Source organism: Ranitomeya imitator, chromosome 8 (assembly GCF_032444005.1).
Source record: "Ranitomeya imitator isolate aRanImi1 chromosome 8, aRanImi1.pri, whole genome shotgun sequence".
NCBI classification, from domain to species: domain Eukaryota; kingdom Metazoa; phylum Chordata; class Amphibia; order Anura; family Dendrobatidae; genus Ranitomeya; species Ranitomeya imitator.
Window position 1 is genome coordinate 16923720 of NC_091289.1, and position 21401 is coordinate 16945120.

Here is a 21401-nt window from a genome sequence, read left to right on the forward strand (position 1 = left end):
GACCCGCTGGCTACTACGGAAGTCTGCAGGGGCAACCGATCAGGCACGGACACAAGGATCTGGGACACCCGTGTGAGATCCGCTACTGATAGACAGAGAGGATGGGGACTTTGCTCTGAGGCGGAGCAGCAGTTGGGGGTCCTGGGCGGTGAGCATAATGTGGGTTGCTGCAGGCCTGCCTGAGAAAAGGTAGGAGGTCGGAAGCGACCTCCCTTAAAATTAGACCGAACGGGTCCGAGGAAAAAAAATCAGAAGGGGAGAGTATCAGTCTGCGGTGCAGAGGTACTCACGGCAGACGCTGCGGTGGGCCTAAGGTGAACACGCAAAGTGTTAGACTAAGCCAGAAGAGGGAGGACAAAAGCGACTTCCCTTAAGATTAGACATGGCGAAGGAACCCCTGAAGAAGCCAGAAGGTTAGGGGACAGGAAAGCAGAGGAGAGAGTCGGTCTGCATCAGAGCTACTCACAACAGGTGATGGATGGAAAGCTGCACTCCATGATGTCGATGGTCCTTAACGCAGGGGTGCAGGCAGACAGAGCAGACTTCTGGGACACTCTTCTGTCCGGGATCGGCTGTAATGCTGAACCGCAAGGGATGAGGACGCCAGGCTATGCACTTTGAGGAGCCAGCGCCAGGTGGTCCTGATGCCGAAAAAACCCTTTCAGGGGCGCAGGAAAAAGTGGGCGGGGCTAACCGCCAGGCCAGGTGCACCAAGATGGCGCCGGGGGCGGAGCTCGCCGATGAAAGCCGGGCGGGAGAAAAGCCCGCCTGAGGGAAAGGAAGTGAGGAGACGCGGCGCCGGAAGTAGGCCCCAGAAGAAGCCGGGGCCTAAATTTGGGGCCGGCGGCCGCCGGGGAGGGACGCGGTCGTCGGGAAAAAACGGTGCGGTGACCTTGCAAATACAGGCGCAGCGCGGCCGCAGGAGAAGGCGGCGCTGTTGCCTGCAAGGCCGCCGCTGCGGGAGAGAAAGTGCGGCCACAAGAAAGCGGCGCGGCTGCCTGCAAGGCAGCCACGCTGTGATAGAAAAGAAGTGCGGCTGCAGGAGGAAGCCGGTGCGGCTGCCAGAAAGGGGGCAGCGCCGGGGGAGGAAATGGCGCGGCTGGCTGCACGGCCGCGGCGCAGCGTCAGAACACAGTGCGGCAGGAAAAAGGCAGCGTGGTTACCTATAAGCCAGGCTCAGAGATGCGGCCACCAAAGTAGCGCGGCTGCCACGCGTGGGGCCAATAAGGCGCCAACCAGGCCAAGGCAGCCTGGGAAAAAACTGCGCAGCACTGAACTAGGACTGCTCCAGTGACCACCCCGGATTAGTGGAGGCTCTCAGGCGGAACAGCATGGGGGGGTATGTGGAATACTCACCTAAAATATCCCACGCCGTTCTGACTAACCTCAATCCGGGGAAGATATCAGACGTCCAGGGAGCTGGTGGACGACCTCGTCTCCTCCAACCGACAGGCTCTGGTGGGCGAGTGGGTGGGGGACGGAGCCAGGACCGGACTTCTGAGCACGCTTGTGTGCTAGGATCTTGGTCCTGGAGAGGGATCTATGAGGATACGGGGTGGCAGTACACGCCGTACTCATAGTCCGTATTGTGGGAGTACAGGTGTGACTGCTCACCCTGTATCCCTCCGGAAACCTGAAAAGAAACGACGCACATTGAGGTAGATAAGGGTCTAATGAAAGACCCGTGTCCACCTCCTACTGACACTAAGCTAAACTGAATATCCTACTTCCTGTCGGTAGGGTGTACACTGCAGAGGAGGAGCTAACTTTTTTATTTGCATAGTGTCAGCCTCCTAGTGGCAGCAGCATACACCCATGGTTCCTGTGTCCCCCAATGAAAGGCGATAGAGAAATTGGCTCGTGTTACCATTCATTTTTGACAACCCAGTAATTTCGTTTTTTTTTTTGTAGATAGGCTTCTGTAATTTTTTTTTTTTTTTACGTGTCGATTTTGAGTATATTATTGATGCCATTTTGGGGTAATGGAACGTTTTGACCTCTTTTTATTGCCTTTTTGAGGGCAGCGCAGAGACTCAAAAAATGTAATTTTGTCTTTTCAACTTTTCTAATAGCTTATGGGTTAAACGGAATTTATATTTTGATAGATTGGACTTTTGCGGACGGAGATTTACTGATTATGCTTTTTTTTATAACTGGGAAAAAGAAGCGGTTCATAATGTTATGTTCTTTATATATATTTCTCAGTATTTTTTTAATTTTTTTTTTTTTACTTTTCTACTTTATAGTCCTCAATGGGAACTTGAACATGAGCTTAGGTTTTCTGATCCAGAGCTCCAAATCTACTGCATAGACAAAGTTACATTTACAAATTCTCCCTCCCTGCAGTCACCACTAGAGGGAGCTCACTCCATACGGTCGTATTTGTATGAATACATAGTAGGCGCTTGAGCTCCTCCTAGTGGTGATTGTCGGTAACGAGAAATTTTAAATTTAAATCTGTCTATGTAGAGAAATTGGCGCTCAGAAAAAAAGGAAACGGGTCGAAAAATGGATCTATTAAGATTTTTAAAAATCCATTTATTTTCACATTGACACTAAGCACTTTATTATCGCCATCTTCATAGGTCTAAAATAAAATGGGATCTTATCTTTGTGGTAGAAGTTATATTGCTGCCTGGTAAGTCTTCACATCCCAGGCACATCTGACAGGCTGACTGATACATGTTATTAAGCCTTAAGGAAGTTTCTTACCCTGCTGTTTAATGGGGTATATTATTGTGGCTTTATATCCTAAGCTGTAGAGGCGCGAGGCATCGGCAGATTACTAATTACTCATTTTAGCTCCTGAGCGCTCACATTTCCATTCACTGGGACAGTTTTATTCTGCAATATGTTATCTGTATTCATACAATTGTAGGCAAAGCAAAGATATTGTTAAAGTGGTGGGCTCTACTCGGAATGGAAGACCCCCGGGTGCTCCTGAAAATGCAATAGAAATGCAAGAGATTAGAGAGAAAATGACTGAAATTCACGAATCGACAGAAATATCAATGTATCTATAAAATAAAACATACGGCAGCCTCTGAGTGCTATGATGTGCAGACGTGGACTATATGATCTATAGACTGCATTACTGCTGTATACAATAGACTTAGAAAATGAAGATACTTAGCGCACAAAATGAGAGCCCACCGGCCACAACAAGGCGACTGGTCTCTGATGCCATAAAAGACCAGAACCGCACATCCAAAAATCACACATTCATCCACTCCAGGATCAGCAAAATGTACAAACATGGACATGAGGTTCTTAGCTGACCATTCTGATCAGACTGTATGAAGGTGAAGTCGTTGTGGTCTTTTTTTCCCCTACAGTTATAGCTAATAAGAAAACACAAAAACGCACAGAGAGGTCAAAAAATAATCTGTTGTAAAAAAGTCACAGTAAATAAGCAAGTGCTAGTCAAAAAATGAAAAAAATACAGGGTATTTAGTTAATACGTTTTTTTGCAAAAAAATGTATGTTAAGCTGCTCCACCAATCGCCAAGGTATACCCATAATAGAGCAGTCCTATCTAATGTATATAATCCCTATCTGATGTATTTAAAAACCTGATCATCTGTATAGTACTATACAGATGATCAGGTTTTTAAATACATCAGATAGAGATTATATATAGAGTATATAGTACTATACAGATGATCAGGTTTTTAAATACATCAGGTAGAGATTATATATAGAGTATATAGTACTATACAGATGATCAGGTTTTTAAATACATCAGATGGGGATTATATACATTAGACAGGACTGCTCTATTATGGGTATACCTTGGCGATTGGTGGAGCAGCTTAACATACATTTTTTTGCAAAAAAACGTATTAACTAAATACCCTGTATTTTTTCATTTTTTGACTAGCACTTGCTTATTTACTGTGACTTTTTTTACAACAGAGTATTTTTTACCTCTCTGTGCGTTTTTGTGTTTTAAAGTTCCTTGGTGGTGTGTGAACAGGTTTCTACAGACTTGTTCACTATGCAAGTAGCCCATGTGTTTTTGGTTCTGTAATGATCAGATGTGCCTCCCCCGGGACAAAAGCTACAAATATAACAGGCAGGTAGGATCGAGCACTAATTAAAAACAGCCTTGAGGCTCCTTCAGACGTCTGTGCGCTTTGGGCTGAGATCCAATTTGAATGCAAGGACTGGCCGGCGGCCCTCCCGACCGGAGCAGGACAGCGCCGTAGAAATACATGAAGCTGCCGGGCTCGGGTCAGGAGACTGAAAACCAGTCTGTACATTAGTGATCCGATCTCAGGCCGATGTGCATGGACGTCTGAATGAGCCTTTAGGATGATGGGGCGGTCAGACAGCCGTATAACACGGACGACGATCACACCGCAGAGCACGGACCGGCCGGCGGCTCTCCTGACCCGAGCGTGACAGTATTTCTATGCAGCTGTCACGCTCTGCTCAGGAGAGCCGCCGGCCGGTCCGTGCTCTGCGAAGCCATCGTGGTACATGTTATATGGAAGTCTATCTAATATGGAGGCCGCCGCCGCCGCCGCCACCACCAAAGGTATAATACAAAAAACACTGACCAGCGCCTCCCGCCAGAATAAAGTGTGAACAGGTGCAAGCTGCTGTGACTGCATAATATACAAACCAAAGGTGACTCTGCAAGCGCCCAGATGTCTGCAATCATTGAATATGTGAAATATTAACTGCATTAAAGCAATATAGAATACAGTTAATATACTTATAAAATGCAGGAATAGTAGATAGATGGATATTGGTTGGTTGGATAGATGATAATTGATCAGCAGTGTGTGGATATGTGACTGTATCATATTATAAGTCGCCTGTTTTCCAGTTTTCTTGTCATCAGATAGAACTATGGAGCCATTTGGCAGAATCTGTACTAATTTGGCATCAGACTTTTATTAACTTTATGTTTGTTAGTAAACATATATATTTATATTCTTTCGGCTATATCCGCACCCTCCATGGATTTTGCGGTGTGCTGGGGTGGGTCCGGTCACTGAAGGTAAAGAACAAAGATAATTACATGATAATTATGCCTGTCAGGCCGCTGACTCCGGAGGCTCCAGTATGAGAAGTAATAAATGCGCTAATTAGTTATAAAAGTCAGGCCGGAGACGGCGGGAGACATCTCATTCTCAGGCTAGGATGGAAGCAGCAAGCGATAGATCCATCACGTGTTATGACAACGATCAATGCGGCTCCACTGTGACCTTTCCGAGCACTGACAGCCCCGGCTCCGCCTGACCACAGTCCGCATCATAGGACTAGAATATACAGACCGGGGATATTTCCTCTGATAATTAACAGGTAAATGATCTCTGAATTGAAGCCAGAAACGTAAAAAATGAGAACAATTAAAATAGAAACTGCAGCTGCATCCCCCTCCTCCCTATCGGCTATATAATGCTATTTAGAGAGATATTTGGTGAACTGCAAGACTGCTGGAAGTAAGGAACATGAAAATGTGTAATGATGGGTGCTGCTCCCCGTCCCCTCTCACAGCATGTGCTCCTACTATGCAGCTGCATCCCCCTCCTCCCAATCTTCTTTATACTATATACTGATGTTTTGGTGACTTAGGAGGTTTTGGAGCACTTACAATGATCTTTTAAGCCATAAAAAGGAACATGCAAACATATAATGACAGGTAGATCAGCTCTTTACCCCAATTCCCTCAATACTATGGACTGCATTTGAGGGGGCGTCTGAAGGGTTAAAACAAGATCCTTTATTTGCAATCTGTCATGAGGCAACCAAACGTGTCCATTGAACAACATAATGTTATTTTAATAAAAAAAAAGAATAAAAATTCTGCCATGATTAATTTGTTAATATATCAACTATTTTTCTGATATCGAGCTCCAATTTACCTGCACAGACATAGAATTCACATTGTAGATACCAGAAGCCACCACTAGAGGGAGCTCACTGTATACAGGTTTATCATTGAGCCGGGTATGAAAACTGTATGCAGTGAGCTCCCTCTAGTGGCGGCTTTCTAGAATAGAACACTGTTTATGTGGACGAATTCGGAGCTCTGTATTAAGAAAAAAAAAGCATAAATTGCAAGAAAGATATTAGGAAATTACTATGAAATAAAAAAATATGACCCTGAAGGCTGAATATCTACTTTCAACTTGGAAGACTGAAGTATTTATTGATGTTTGCCCAGTACGTGTAGATGGGGGGTGTTATTCCGTTTCCCCATAGTAAATCCATCCCGATCGCTAATGGCGTGTTCTGTATGGTTAGCAATCAAATGTCTCGACTCGCGGAGTAATGGATGGACACAGCCGCCGCTCACTCCATCTGCATTAAACTTCTGCCAATACGGTTACTTTAAGGAAGAGTGGAGTTAATGGCCTCCTCCTCTGATGTATGTTCTGCTCTGTCCTCCTCCAGCCACAGTTCTATCTGCTGCTTTACAATAAATGACCGCAGGACCTCTGTGTACAGCAGAAAACCCTCCGCAGATCATCAGAGTAAATGAGCTGGATAGAGCGGTGTCCCAGAGCAGGAAACAATGGCTGCAGAACCTCAGCTTCTCCATAGAGAGAGTCTATCTGCTGCTGGGAGATTTACTGGTGAATCCACCCAGGGCCCTGGGCTGCGCGCGAGCGCCTCTGATCCAACCAATTGTACAATGCTAGGGATGAAAGACGACCAAGATCCTATAGCAGCGGTGGCTTTAAAGGGGTTGTCGCCCCATTACAGGGGCTTTAAAGGAGTCGGTGCCTCTGTTGCTTGCTGTCAGTGAATAAGACCCTTTATTATTTCCATCCTGAGCATTGCAATCTCTCCTAGTCGTACACTAAGAACCGATAATGTACAATGATGGCAAAAAAAATTTCTATGACACTTTAAGCATTTTATTCCATGCATGCTTCCACAAATTGGAATGGAAGAGTCGTAAAAGCAAGCAAATTTCCTGTAAAATGCTACTGATGGTTGCCACTAGGTGGAGCTAGCAGCATATGTTTCATTGACATCAATAAGAACTCTATGTATTTCCAGAGCTCCCCCTAGTGGTAGATTTGTATTACCTCATTGGCTGTATGAAGAATGCATTCTGCTGGCAGTATTGATTATAGGGGAGACTCCGGGGGTAGTTTTGTTTATTGGAGCCGGTCTGGTGGCAGTATTGTATGCCCTGGTAGTAGTGGTGCAAATGGAACCAGCTTTTGCATAGGAGAAAGGCAAGTCAATGTAGTATAGCTAATGTGTTTGTGCTCTATTATGCAAATGCAAGGGGTCCTTAAGGTTTTTTTTTTGTCCTTGATCATTTGGTCAGTTTGCAGATGGACTATTCGCCATGTAGATCCTACAGCGTCCAGCAGGGGGCGATCAGGTTTCCTTTGGACTCAAACTGCAGCTATTTAGTAACTTATTGATTTCTGAAGAGGAAGCTCAAAGGATATGACCACAAATAATTGCAAAAAAAAACTCCCCAGAGAATGTTGAGAAAGGGTCAGGGACTTGGAATTACCAAGTCCTAAAATGAACAAGACAAATTTGTTTGATCGTCTGCGGATGTAACAAGCGAGACGTTTCCAGGAATCATTAATCAGGCAGCGGCAGAGATGTGCGGCCCCTTTATAGGGCCATCACTTTATAGGGCTTGATAAATGACGCCGGGGGTTTTAGACGACATTGCAAATCTAAAACAAAGTCTGGGGGAAAAAAAGCATAAAAGCAGAAAGTACAGAACGAGGACGACCTTGGTAGTCACTGCTAGACCACAATACATACAAAAATAAGGTGGAAAGCGAGGCAGGACATAATGTGTGACGGGGTGGAAGCGATACTGATAGGTAGGTGGGAGGATAGATAGATGGATGGATGACAGAGGGATAGAGGGATGGACGGAGGGATAGAAGGATGGACGGAGGGATGGACGGAGGGATAGAAGGATGGACGGAGGGATAAAAGGATGGACGGAGGGATAAAAGGATGGACGGAGGGATAAAAGGATGGACGGAGGGATAGAAGGATGGACGGAGGGATAGAAGGATGGACGGAGGGATAGAGGGATGGACGGAGGGATAGAGGGATGGACGGAGGGATAGATGTACGGCTGGACAGAGGGATGAATGGATAGAGAGATGGATGGATAAGAGGGATGGACGGACAGTGGGATGAATGGATAGACAGAGCTGGACGGCTGGATGGATGGATAGACTGATGTATGGATGGACAGAGGGAGGGATAGATGGATGGATAGAGGGATGGACGGAGGGATAGATGGATGGACGGCTGGACAGAGGGATGAATGGATAGAGAGATGGATGGATAAGAGGGATGGACGGACAGTGGGATGAATGGATAGACAGAGCTGGACGGCTGGATGGATGGATAGACTGATGTATGGATGGACAGAGGGAGGGATAGATGGATGGATAGAGGGATGGACGGAGGGATAGATGGATGGACGGAGGGATAGAGGGATAGACAGAGGGATAGAAGGATGGACGGAGGGATAGAAGGATGGACGGAGGGATAAAAGGATGGACGGAGGGATAGAAGGATGGACGGAGGGATAGAGGGATGGACGGAGGGATAGATGTACGGCTGGACAGAGGGATGAATGGATAGAGAGATGGATGGATAAGAGGGATGGACGGACAGTGGGATGAATGGATAGACAGAGCTGGACGGCTGGATGGATGGATAGACTGATGTATGGATGGACAGAGGGAGGGATAGATGGATGGATAGAGGGATGGACGGAGGGATAGATGGATGGACGGCTGGACAGAGGGATGGATGGATACAGGGATATATGGACAGATGGATGGATGGACAGATGGATGGATAGAGGGATGGATGGACAGAGGAATTGATGGATTGACAGGGATGGATGGAAGAACAGATGGATAGACAGAGGGATGGATAGACAAATGAATAGAGAAATGCATAGATTGATAGGGAAGTATAGATACACTGGTATGATGATGGGAGTGGTAGTACTAGCAGGGTCCTATAAACACTTGAAGTTCTACCAGAAACAGTAAGCGCCGGGAGAAATCTGCTTCTTTCTCCTTCTGGACTTCCATTCTGAATTCACAGGTAAAATGTGCCTTGAGTGAATAGCGACTTTCCCATTACTGAGGTGACAGTTGGTGCTCATAAAGTTCTATGGTCCTTGTGGCAGAGTCTGTTTTCTGCCTTTAGCTCCTCCCCGTTGTCCTTAGAAGCACCAACTGTCACCTCAGTAATGTGGAGATGTTGTTTTCACAGAATACAGGTTTTCCAGCTTTTACCCCTGGATTGATAATGACTGATCAGTCCTGGCGGAGAAAGCAGCAGATTTCTCTGATAAGATATATTACAAAGTTACTTATATTCAGGTTTATTATTGATTAATGACATAATAATTAAAAGGAAGGTTACTCTTTAAATGTAGCGTATTCCCGGACGAGGGCGCTAAACCTTTATGTATCGCACATATTATATTACTCTGCATTTCTAGGAACAAATCTCTGATTCTATAAGGAACAATGAGTTAATGGTGCGGTCGGCCCCAAGGGCCTGATGGTGAGAGAGATATTACAGGTAAATAGATTCTGGGCGGCAGCGAGTCCTAAATCTGGAGGTGTCTGCAGGTCGCCGCCAGCGTCTGGGGACTGCGCTTTTCATTAAACTGCTAATTTGCAGCAGAGGAATCGGAGCTGTAACTAAACCTGCAGGAATATTCCGCTTGATGAGTTATTTTCTTTACGCAGATCCTAAATCTTCTTTTTCGGTATATATGAGGACTGGGATACAATAAGGTCCTGTGTGTAGGAAAGATTACAAATATTCAGCAACTGCAGAACCTCTTCCTATTAGAACACAATCATTGGTGCTTTGTCTAGAAATAGCGCCACCATAGTTAATAGGATGTGTCTGGTATTGCACCTCACTGCAGTGAATGGGGAGCGGCTGTAATAACAGCACACAGGCTCTGTACATTATAATGAAGGCCCATCAGAGGTGAGCAGGGCGGCACATGTCCCCTCCGCGCTGACTCCAGAACAATTTCCTCAGACCCAAACCTGCATCTTATCACAACATCTGCTATAAGCATGCAAAGATGAGACCGCCTTATGGAAGACAAGATTATCCGCTGTCCGGTATTATACTTTAGAGCCACATTCATAATTCTGCTGCTTGTTGTCAGGTAACCGAGCTGCAATAATGAGGTTGGGGGTAGTTTATATTATATGAGTGTACATCACCTGGGGCAAAGAAAACACTACAGAATGGAAATGACCAGAGCAAAGTCTGAAAAGTTAGCAAGGAATGATGTGTGATTTCATCTCTGAAGTTGTGACTGTATAATACAGAATGTACCTCAGGATTAACAGCAGAATGGTGAGCGCAGCTCTGGGGTATAATACAGGATGTAACTCAGGATCAGTAATGTAATGTATGTACACAGTGACTGCACCAGCAGAATAGTGAGTGCAGCTCTGGAGTATAATACAGGATGTAACTCAGGATCAGTAATGTAATGTATGTACACAGTGACTGCACCAGCAGAATAGTGAGCGCAGCTCTGGGGTATAATACAGGATGTAACTCAGGATCAGTAATGTAATGTATGTACACAGTGACTGCACCAGCAGAATAGTGAGCGCAGCTCTGGGGTATAATACAGGATGTAACTCAGGATCAGTAATCTATGTGCACAGTGACTGCACCAGCAGAATAGTGAGTGCAGCTCTGGAGTATAATACAGGATGTAACTCAGGATCAGTAATGTAATGTATGTACACAGTGACTGCACCAGCAGAATAGTGAGTGCAGCTCTGGAGTATAATACAGGAGGTAACTCAGGATCAGTAATGTATGTGCACAGTGACTGCACCAGCAGAATAGTGAGTGCAGCTCTGGAGTATAATACAGGAGGTAACTCAGGATCAGTAATGTATGTACACAGTGACTGCACCAGCAGAATAGTGAGTGCAGCTCTGGAGTATATACAGGATGTAACTCAGGATCAGTAATGTATGTGCACAGTGACTGCACCAGCAGAATAGTGAGTGCAGCTCTGGAGTATAATACAGGAGGTAACTCAGGATCAGTAATGTAATGTATGTACACAGTGACTGCACCAGCAGAATAGTGAGAGCAGCTCTGGGGTATAATACAGGATGTAACTCAGGATCAGTAATGTAATGTATGTACATAGTGACTGCACCAGCAGAATTGTGAGTGCAGCTCTGGGGTATAATACAGGACGTAACTCAGGATCAGTAATGTATTGTATGTACACAGTGCCGGCACCAGCAGAATTGTGAGTGCAGCTCTGGAGTATAATACAGGTTGTAACTCAGGATCAGTAATGTATGTACACAGTGACTGCACTAGCAGAATAGTGAGTGCAGCTCTGGAGTATAATACAGGAGGTAACTCAGGATCAGTAATGTAATGTATGTACACAGTGACTGCACCAGCAGAATAGTGAGCGCAGCTCTGGGGTATAATACAGGATGTAACTCAAGATCAGTAATGTAATGTATGTACACAGTGACTGCACCAGCAGAATAGTGAGTGCAGCTCTGGAGTATAGTACAGGATGTAACTCAGGATCAGTAATGTATGTGCACAGTGACTGCACCAGCAGAATAGTGAGTGCAGCTCTGGAGTATAATACAGGATGTAACTCAGGATCAGTAATGTAATGTATGTACACAGTGACTGCACCAGCAGAATAGTGAGTGCAGCTCTGGGGTATAATACAGGATGTAACTCAGGATCAGTAATGTATTGTATGTACACAGTGCCGGCACCAGCAGAATTGTGAGTGCAGCTCTGGAGTATAATACAGGATGTAACTCAGGATCAGTAATGTATTGTATGTACACAGTGACTGCACCAGCAGAATAGTGAGTGCAGCTCTGGGGTATAATACAGGATGTAACTCAGGATCAGTAATGTATTGTATGTACACAGTGCCGGCACCAGCAGAATTGTGAGTGCAGCTCTGGGGTATAATACAGGATGTAACTCAGGATCAGTAATGTAATGTATGTACTTGGTGACTGCACCAGCAGAATAGTGAGTGCAGCTCTGGAGTATAATACAGGATGTAACTCAGGATCAGTAATGTATTGTATGTACACAGTGCCGGCACCAGCAGAATTGTGAGTGCAGCTCTGGGGTATAATACAGGATGTAACTCAGGATCAGTAATGTAATGTATGTACACAGTGACTGCACCAGCAGAATAGTGAGTGCAGCTCTGGGGTATAATACAGGATGTAACTCAGGATCAGTAATGTATTGTATGTACACAGTGCCGGCACCAGCAGAATTGTGAGTGCAGCTCTGGAGTATAATACAGGATGTAACTCAGGATCAGTAATGTAATGTATGTGCACAGTGACTGCACCAGCAGAATAGTGAATGCAGCTCTGGAGTATAATACAGGATGTAACTCAGGATCAGTAATGTAATGTATGTACACAGTGACTGCACCAGCAGAATAGTGAGTGAAGCTCTGGAGTATAATACAGGATGTAACTCAGGATCAGTAATGTATTGTATGTACACAGTGACTGCACCAGCAGAATAGTGAGTGCAGCTCTGGGGTATAATACAGGATGTAACTCAGGATCAGTAATGTATTGTATGTACACAGTGCCGGCACCAGCAGAATTGTGAGTGCAGCTCTGGGGTATAATACAGGATGTAACTCAGGATCAGTAATGTAATGTATGTACTTGGTGACTGCACCAGCAGAATAGTGAGTGCAGCTCTGGAGTATAATACAGGATGTAACTCAGGATCAGTAATGTATTGTATGTACACAGTGCCGGCACCAGCAGAATTGTGAGTGCAGCTCTGGAGTATAATACAGGATGTAACTCAGGATCAGTAATGTAATGTATGTGCACAGTGACTGCACCAGCAGAATAGTGAATGCAGCTCTGGAGTATAATACAGGATGTAACTCAGGATCAGTAATGTATGTACACAGTGACTGCACCAGCAGAATAGTGAGTGAAGCTCTGGAGTATAATACAGGATGTAACTCAGGATCAGTAATGTATTGTATGTACACAGTGACTGCACCAGCAGAATAGTGAGTGCAGCTCTGGGGTATAATACAGGATGTAACTCAGGATCAGTAATGTATTGTATGTACACAGTGCCGGCACCAGCAGAATTGTGAGTGCAGCTCTGGGGTATAATACAGGATGTAACTCAGGATCAGTAATGTAATGTATGTACTTGGTGACTGCACCAGCAGAATAGTGAGTGCAGCTCTGGAGTATAATACAGGATGTAACTCAGGATCAGTAATGTATTGTATGTACACAGTGCCGGCACCAGCAGAATTGTGAGTGCAGCTCTGGGGTATAATACAGGATGTAACTCAGGATCAGTAATGTAATGTATGTACACAGTGACTGCACCAGCAGAATAGTGAGTGCAGCTCTGGGGTATAATACAGGATGTAACTCAGGATCAGTAATGTATTGTATGTACACAGTGCCGGCACCAGCAGAATTGTGAGTGCAGCTCTGGAGTATAATACAGGATGTAACTCAGGATCAGTAATGTATTGTATGTACACAGTGACTGCACCAGCAGAATAGTGAGTGCAGCTCTGGGGTATAATACAGGATGTAACTCAGGATCAGTAATGTATTGTATGTACACAGTGCCGGCACCAGCAGAATTGTGAGTGCAGCTCTGGGGTATAATACAGGATGTAACTCAGGATCAGTAATGTAATGTATGTACTTGGTGACTGCACCAGCAGAATAGTGAGTGCAGCTCTGGAGTATAATACAGGATGTAACTCAGGATCAGTAATGTATTGTATGTACACAGTGCCGGCACCAGCAGAATTGTGAGTGCAGCTCTGGGGTATAATACAGGATGTAACTCAGGATCAGTAATGTAATGTATGTACACAGTGACTGCACCAGCAGAATAGTGAGTGCAGCTCTGGGGTATAATACAGGATGTAACTCAGGATCAGTAATGTATTGTATGTACACAGTGCCGGCACCAGCAGAATTGTGAGTGCAGCTCTGGAGTATAATACAGGATGTAACTCAGGATCAGTAATGTAATGTATGTGCACAGTGACTGCACCAGCAGAATAGTGAATGCAGCTCTGGAGTATAATACAGGATGTAACTCAGGATCAGTAATGTAATGTATGTACACAGTGACTGCACCAGCAGAATAGTGAGTGAAGCTCTGGAGTATAATACAGGATGTAACTCAGGATCAGTAATGTATTGTATGTACACAGTGACTGCACCAGCAGAATAGTGAGTGCAGCTCTGGGGTATAATACAGGATGTAACTCAGGATCAGTAATGTATTGTATGTACACAGTGCCGGCACCAGCAGAATTGTGAGTGCAGCTCTGGGGTATAATACAGGATGTAACTCAGGATCAGTAATGTAATGTATGTACTTGGTGACTGCACCAGCAGAATAGTGAGTGCAGCTCTGGAGTATAATACAGGATGTAACTCAGGATCAGTAATGTATTGTATGTACACAGTGCCGGCACCAGCAGAATTGTGAGTGCAGCTCTGGAGTATAATACAGGATGTAACTCAGGATCAGTAATGTAATGTATGTGCACAGTGACTGCACCAGCAGAATAGTGAATGCAGCTCTGGAGTATAATACAGGATGTAACTCAGGATCAGTAATGTATGTACACAGTGACTGCACCAGCAGAATAGTGAGTGAAGCTCTGGAGTATAATACAGGATGTAACTCAGGATCAGTAATGTATTGTATGTACACAGTGACTGCACCAGCAGAATAGTGAGTGCAGCTCTGGGGTATAATACAGGATGTAACTCAGGATCAGTAATGTATTGTATGTACACAGTGCCGGCACCAGCAGAATTGTGAGTGCAGCTCTGGGGTATAATACAGGATGTAACTCAGGATCAGTAATGTAATGTATGTACTTGGTGACTGCACCAGCAGAATAGTGAGTGCAGCTCTGGAGTATAATACAGGATGTAACTCAGGATCAGTAATGTATTGTATGTACACAGTGCCGGCACCAGCAGAATTGTGAGTGCAGCTCTGGGGTATAATACAGGATGTAACTCAGGATCAGTAATGTAATGTATGTACACAGTGACTGCACCAGCAGAATAGTGAGTGCAGCTCTGGGGTATAATACAGGATGTAACTCAGGATCAGTAATGTATTGTATGTACACAGTGCCGGCACCAGCAGAATTGTGAGTGCAGCTCTGGAGTATAATACAGGATGTAACTCAGGATCAGTAATGTAATGTATGTACACAGTGACTGCACCAGCAGAATAGTGAATGCAGCTCTGGAGTATAATACAGGATGTAACTCAGGATCAGTAATGTAATGTATGTACACAGTGCCGGCACCAGCAGAATTGTGAGTGCAGCTCTGGAGTATAATACAGGATGTAACTCAGGATCAGTAATGTAATGTATGTGCACAGTGACTGCACCAGCAGAATAGTGAATGCAGCTCTGGAGTATAATACAGGATGTAACTCAGGATCAGTAATGTAATGTATGTACACAGTGACTGCACCAGCAGAATAGTGAGTGAAGCTCTGGGGTATAATACAGGATGTAACTCAGGATCAGTAATGTAATGTATGTACACAGTGTCGGCACCAGCAGAATAGTGAGTGCAGCTGTGGGGTATAATACAGGATGTAACTCAGGATCAGTAATGTAATGTATGTACACAGTGACTGCACCAGCAGAATAGTGAGTGCAGCTCTGGGGTATAATACAGGATGTAACTCAGGATCAGTAATGTAATGTATGTACACAGTGTCGGCACCAGCAGAATTGTGAGTGCAGCTGTGGGGTATAATACAGGATGTAACTCAGGATCAGTAATGTAATGTATGTACACAGTGACTGCACCAGCAGAATAGTGAGTGCAGCTCTGGGGTATAATACAGGATGTAACTGAAGATCAGTACAGGATATGAAGCAGGGAAGTTATCAGAATTCATGCACAACCTAACACTTTCCTTGTTACTTTTCTTCAGCTGTGTGCCTGGTGCTTGCCTGCATGATATTCCCAGATGGATGGGACGCAGAGACGATCAGGGACATGTGCGGGGACAAGACTGGAAAATATTCCCTGGGAGACTGCTCCGTACGTTGGGCCTACATATTGGCCATTATTGGGATACTGAACGCCCTCATTCTCTCCTTCCTGGCCTTCGTATTGGGGAACAGACAGAATGATTTGCTTCTTGAAGAGCTTAAGGCAGACAACAAAGGTAAAGAGCTGACGGCGTATACAATGCTGCATGTACCACGGTGGCGGCCTTTTGCTGGGTAGGGGCCCCGATAAGAAAACTCACATATAACGTCCAATAAGGACAAGATCCACATCACAGTGAGCGAGGCGTCCCTCCTTGGGTATGGAATAAGAACGGTGGGCCGGTGTTGACCATAGTTCTCCCCAGTCCACTGCGGCCAATTATTGAATCATATCAGAGGGTCCCTAATAGTAAATATGGCTGTCATCTGCTGGACCCTTTATTATTAGTCTATTTCTTATATGATTTAGAAAAAAAAAATTAGATGCTTTGTCCTTTGTTTGCAAGGATAGCAGCCAAGAGTGCAAGGGAATTGAAAGTTCACCTGTAATAATGGAGCAAGCGCTGAAAGTTTCTCTGACACTTTGCAAACTTCTTTCTAGTCCTTACACATAAGCTAATAGCGCCTCACAGTGGCCAGACGTGTGTATTACACCCTGAAGATGGATACTATTCTGGAGTGATGGATATTGTCCTGGAGTCACCCCTGTGGCCATGTTTTCCTGCTTTCTTCATTTATTTTACATCTTAAGACCTTGTTATGTATTTGTCACTCGGATTTGAGGCTCTTTCAGCTTTCAGCCATGATACAGAGTTGCATTTTTTTTGTCATTTCCTGGTATAGGGTTACAATGTCAGTGTTATGAGCACTGCTACATCTGTCTGGGTCACTGGTGGACACAGACAGATGAGGCCCCGGGGCAGGAACAATATATGGGCCCTCTGCAGCCCAATAGCTCATCATGGTGTACAATTCCACCTGCTTTGGAGGTGGATGTGGCCCCTTACCTCTTGGGCCCCTATCTCCACCCCTGGTCTGGATTGTAACAGACAGCTCCAGGCTGTAGGCAAATGCACGGACCAAAGAGTCAGCCGCACAGTACAAGTCGTCGCCTCTGTGGTTGTTCTGTTAAACTCTTTAATGGTTTCTACATTATTTCTGTATAGTTCTAAATTATTTACCCCCCTCCCCCGCTGTTCTCTATGGCTGCATTAACTTATCCATATATGGGCCGCAATGCCGGAACCAACCTTGTGTCTCCTGATCTCAAGCGAATAAATCTAAAAAAAAAAAAAAAAAAAAAAAATTAAATAAGTTAAAAAAAAAAAAAAATTGTACAAAGATACATAGACTCTAAAAAGGATCTCTTAATTTACCTAAATCTGTATTTTCTTTCCCTGGTGTAAATGGCGCTGTTCTCCTGAATCCGGCGATGTTTGTCTTTTGTTTCTGCGCCTCTCCGTTCCTGAGATATGGACTATTCTTTCCTGTATCTAAGTCTGAGCTTCTTAGTTAAGTGGGCGTGGTCTTCAGCAAACCGCCCCTCACAGAATACTTGAAGACCACGCCCACTTAGCAGCAAGACTGGATTTAAATACAGGGAAAATGGGGCCATATCTAAGGAACGGAGAGGCGCAGGTAAAAAAGAAAAACATCGCCGGATTTAGGAGAACAGCGGCATTTACACCAGGCAAAAAAAGTACATTTTAATTTCAAGTGCCAGATCCCCTTAAAGGTGATTTCTATTAATACAGATACAAATACTGATATGTTAAAATCAATATTCTCTTTTCTTGTTTTAACAGATGACATAAAGTAAAGGAACCCTGAAGGGGACCCATGCTAGCCTCACCAACGCAGGAATGTCTCCAGTCTGCCACCATCCTACCCTCTTGGTATCCTTAACCCTTTTCTTGTATTGCCATCCTCTGCCACACTGCCTTGAATTACCCATCCAATTAAATCTTCATCTTAGCCTTGAAGACAATTCTTCCTACAAGACGGTGCCTGCACTGCCGCAACTACGAGCCCCCCCACCCCCACCTTTTCCCTCTCCAAAACCCCTCTTTGCTATGTGATAACCAGCGATGGCAGTAAGATCTGCTCCTTTTTTTCCTCATCTGCAACCGAGGATGGACAAAGTTTACAGGAAACCAGGACATTTGCTCCACCCCGCAGGGTTTTTACTCTTTCATACCCCCCCGCAAGAGGCTGCTGCAAGGACCAATCACGAAACTTGTCGCAATTTTGTATAGACAAAAAAAAAAATCAAAGCATTTATACCTCTTCTGAATCGACGCCGTCCCACATCCCACGGGGAATTAACCCATCCCCTACCCTGGAAAAAAAAAAAAGAGGATTTTTCATGACTATGGGAATAGAAACTTTGTACATATCTTCTTAGACCGCTTGACGGGCTGATGTTTGGCTACACCGTGCTTGGGCCTGATGATCTCAGCAAATGCCTTTTGTACAGCCGGGCCACGAAAACTATTCATTGGTTATTTTTACATGTACATTGATCACTACAAACTTCTCGCAACAGTGTAACAAAAAAAAAAGAAAAAAAAAGCAATTTTTGACTTGTTATATAACGGCATAGTCAGAAGTGCTGAATGCGGTGTCTTTATATCTATGGGGAAGCTGAGCGAGGGGCGGAGGGAGGGATGATGTAAGGGTTAACAGCGGCAGGAGGGTTAGTGACGTCCACGAAGCCTCATCATCGCCATCTGAATATATGTCCTGCGGATCGGTAAGGCCAAATCTATGTACAATGTAACATATAGACCGAGGAGAGAATTACCTATGTAAATAGAAGAGCAGGCAATGAGGGTAAAATTCCTTTAATCCGGCATCTGATAATCCATCAATCACTGAGCTTAGCCTTGCATCTAAATAATCTATGTCAGGGTAGCTTTTTAAATGGAATCTGACTGCAGGTTTTTGCTATGTAATCTGAGAGCAGTATGATGTAGGGAAAGAGAGCCTGATTCTAGCACTGTGTCACTTACGAGGCAGTTTTAACACAATTAGTGTTTTATCAGCAGGAGATTATCACTGCAGGACTAGGTGTCTTGTGCCTACTGGTCAAGCCACACTCCCAGCACTGATTGGCTGCTTTCTGTGTACATTATATAGCTGCCTATCGAGGGTGTGGGAGGGGGTTATGCACAGCTCTTCGTTCCAAGCTCTGCAGCAGAGAAAACTGTGATAATAGCACAACTGCTGCACCCAGTAAACAGTGCCACATTTCTGGAATCAGGGTCTCTGCCCCTACATCATGCTGCTGTCAGATTACATAAAAAACTCCTGCTGACAGTTTTCCTTTAAAAAAAAGTTGAGTGTATCATAAAATCAGGAAAAAACTATCAATATGATTATCCAAGTCAGTACGATTACTGTGATACCAAACTTGTATAGTTACTTTTTTTATGAAAGGGGTGAAAAAAATTGGCTTGTGCTGCCAATTTCTGAGACTTGTAACTTTAATATTTATATGTGAATAACACACACACATTGTATGTATGTATGTGTGTATATATATATATATATATATATATATATATATATATATATATATATATATATATATATACACACACACACATACAGTACAGACCAACAGTTTGGACACACCTTCTCTAGAATTTTAAGATTTTTCTGTATTTTCATGACTATGAAAATTGTACATTCACACTGAAGGCATCAAAACTATGAATTAACACATGTGGAATTATATACTTAACAAAAAAAGTGTGAAACAACTGAAATTATGTCTTATATTCTAGGTTCTTCAAAGTAGCCACCTTTTGCTTTGATGACTGCTTTGCACACTCTTGGCATTCTCTTGATGAGCTTCAAGAGGTAGTCACCGGGAATGGTTTTCACTTCACAGGTGTGCCCTGTCAGGTTTAATAAGTGGGATTTCTTGCCTTATAAATGGGGTTGGGACCATCAGTTGTGTTAAGCAGAAGTCTGGTGGATACACAGCTGATAGTCCTACTGAATAGACTGTTAGAATTTGTATTATGGCAAGAAAAAAGCAGCTAAGTAAAGAAAAACAAGTGGCCATAATTACCTTAAGAAATGAAGGTCAGTCAGTCTGAAAAATTGGGAAAACTTTGAAAGTGTCCCCAAGTGCAGTGGAAAAAAACATCAAGCGCTACAAAGAAACTGGCTCACATGAGGACCGCCCCAGGAAAGGAAGACCAAGAGTCACCTCTGCTTCTGAGGATAAGTTTATCCGAGTCACCAGCCTCAGAAATCGCAGGTTAACAGCAGCTCAGATTAGAGACCAGGTCAATGTCACACAGAGTTCTAGCAGCAGACACATCTCTACAACAACTGTTAAGAGGAGACTTTGTGCAGCAGGCCTTCATGGTAAAATAGCTGCTAGGAAACCACTGCTAAGGACAGGCAACAAGCAGAAGAGACTTGTTTGGGCTAAAGAACACAAGGAATGGACATTAGACCAGTGGAAATCTGCGCTTTGGTCTGATGAGTCCAAATTTGAGATCTTTGGTTCCAACCACCGTGTCTTTGTGCGACGCAGAAAAGGTGAACGGATGGACTCTACATGCCTGGTTCCCACCGTGAAGCATGGAGGAGGAGGTGTGATGGTGTGGGGGGGCTTTGCTGGTGACACTGTTGGGGATTTATTCAAAATTGAAGGCATACTGAACCAGCATGGCTACCACAGCATCTTGCAGCGGCATGCTATTCCATCCGGTTTGCGTTTAGTTGGACCATCATTTATTTTTAAGAGGACAATGACCCCAAACTCACCTCCAGGCTGTGTAAGGGCTATTTGACCAAGAAGGAGAGTGATGGGGTGCTACGCCAGATGACCTGGCCCCCACAGTCACCAGACCTGAACCCAATCGAGATGGTTTGGGGTGAGCTGGACCGCAGAGTGAAGGCAAAAGGGCCAACAAGTGCTAAGCATCTCTGGGAACTCCTTCAAGATTGTTGGAAGACCATTCCCGGTGACTACCTCTTGAAGCTCATCAAGAGAATGCCAAGAGTGTGCAAAGCAGTCATCAAAGCCAAAGGTGGCTACTTTGAAGAACCTAGAATATAAGACATATTTTCAGTTGTTTCACACTTTTTTGTTAAGTATATAATTTCACATGTGTTGGTTCATAGTTTTGATGCCTTCAGTGTGAATGTACAATTTTCATAGTCGTGAAAATACAGAAAAATCTTTAAATGAGAAGGTGTGTCCAAACTTTTGGTCTGTACTGTATATATATATCGTCACAGACTTGCATGTACGGATACATTTCTGTCTGTTTTCCCACAGTCCAGAAATTCT

At 44.3% G+C, this 21401-nt stretch overlaps 1 protein-coding gene across 1 annotated transcript in view; it reads left to right on the plus strand.

Moving 5' to 3' along the window:
• LHFPL4 (LHFPL tetraspan subfamily member 4) overlaps positions 1 to 18632 on the plus strand; it is a 94332-nt gene extending 75700 nt beyond the window's left edge. The window contains exons 2-3 of the mRNA XM_069736440.1: positions 16027 to 16263; positions 17893 to 18632. Coding sequence (XP_069592541.1) covers positions 16027 to 16263; positions 17893 to 17906 — 251 coding nt within the window. The 3' untranslated portion in view covers positions 17907 to 18632. The remainder of the gene's footprint in view (positions 1 to 16026; positions 16264 to 17892) is intronic.
• Positions 18633 to 21401: the final 2769 nt, after the last annotated feature.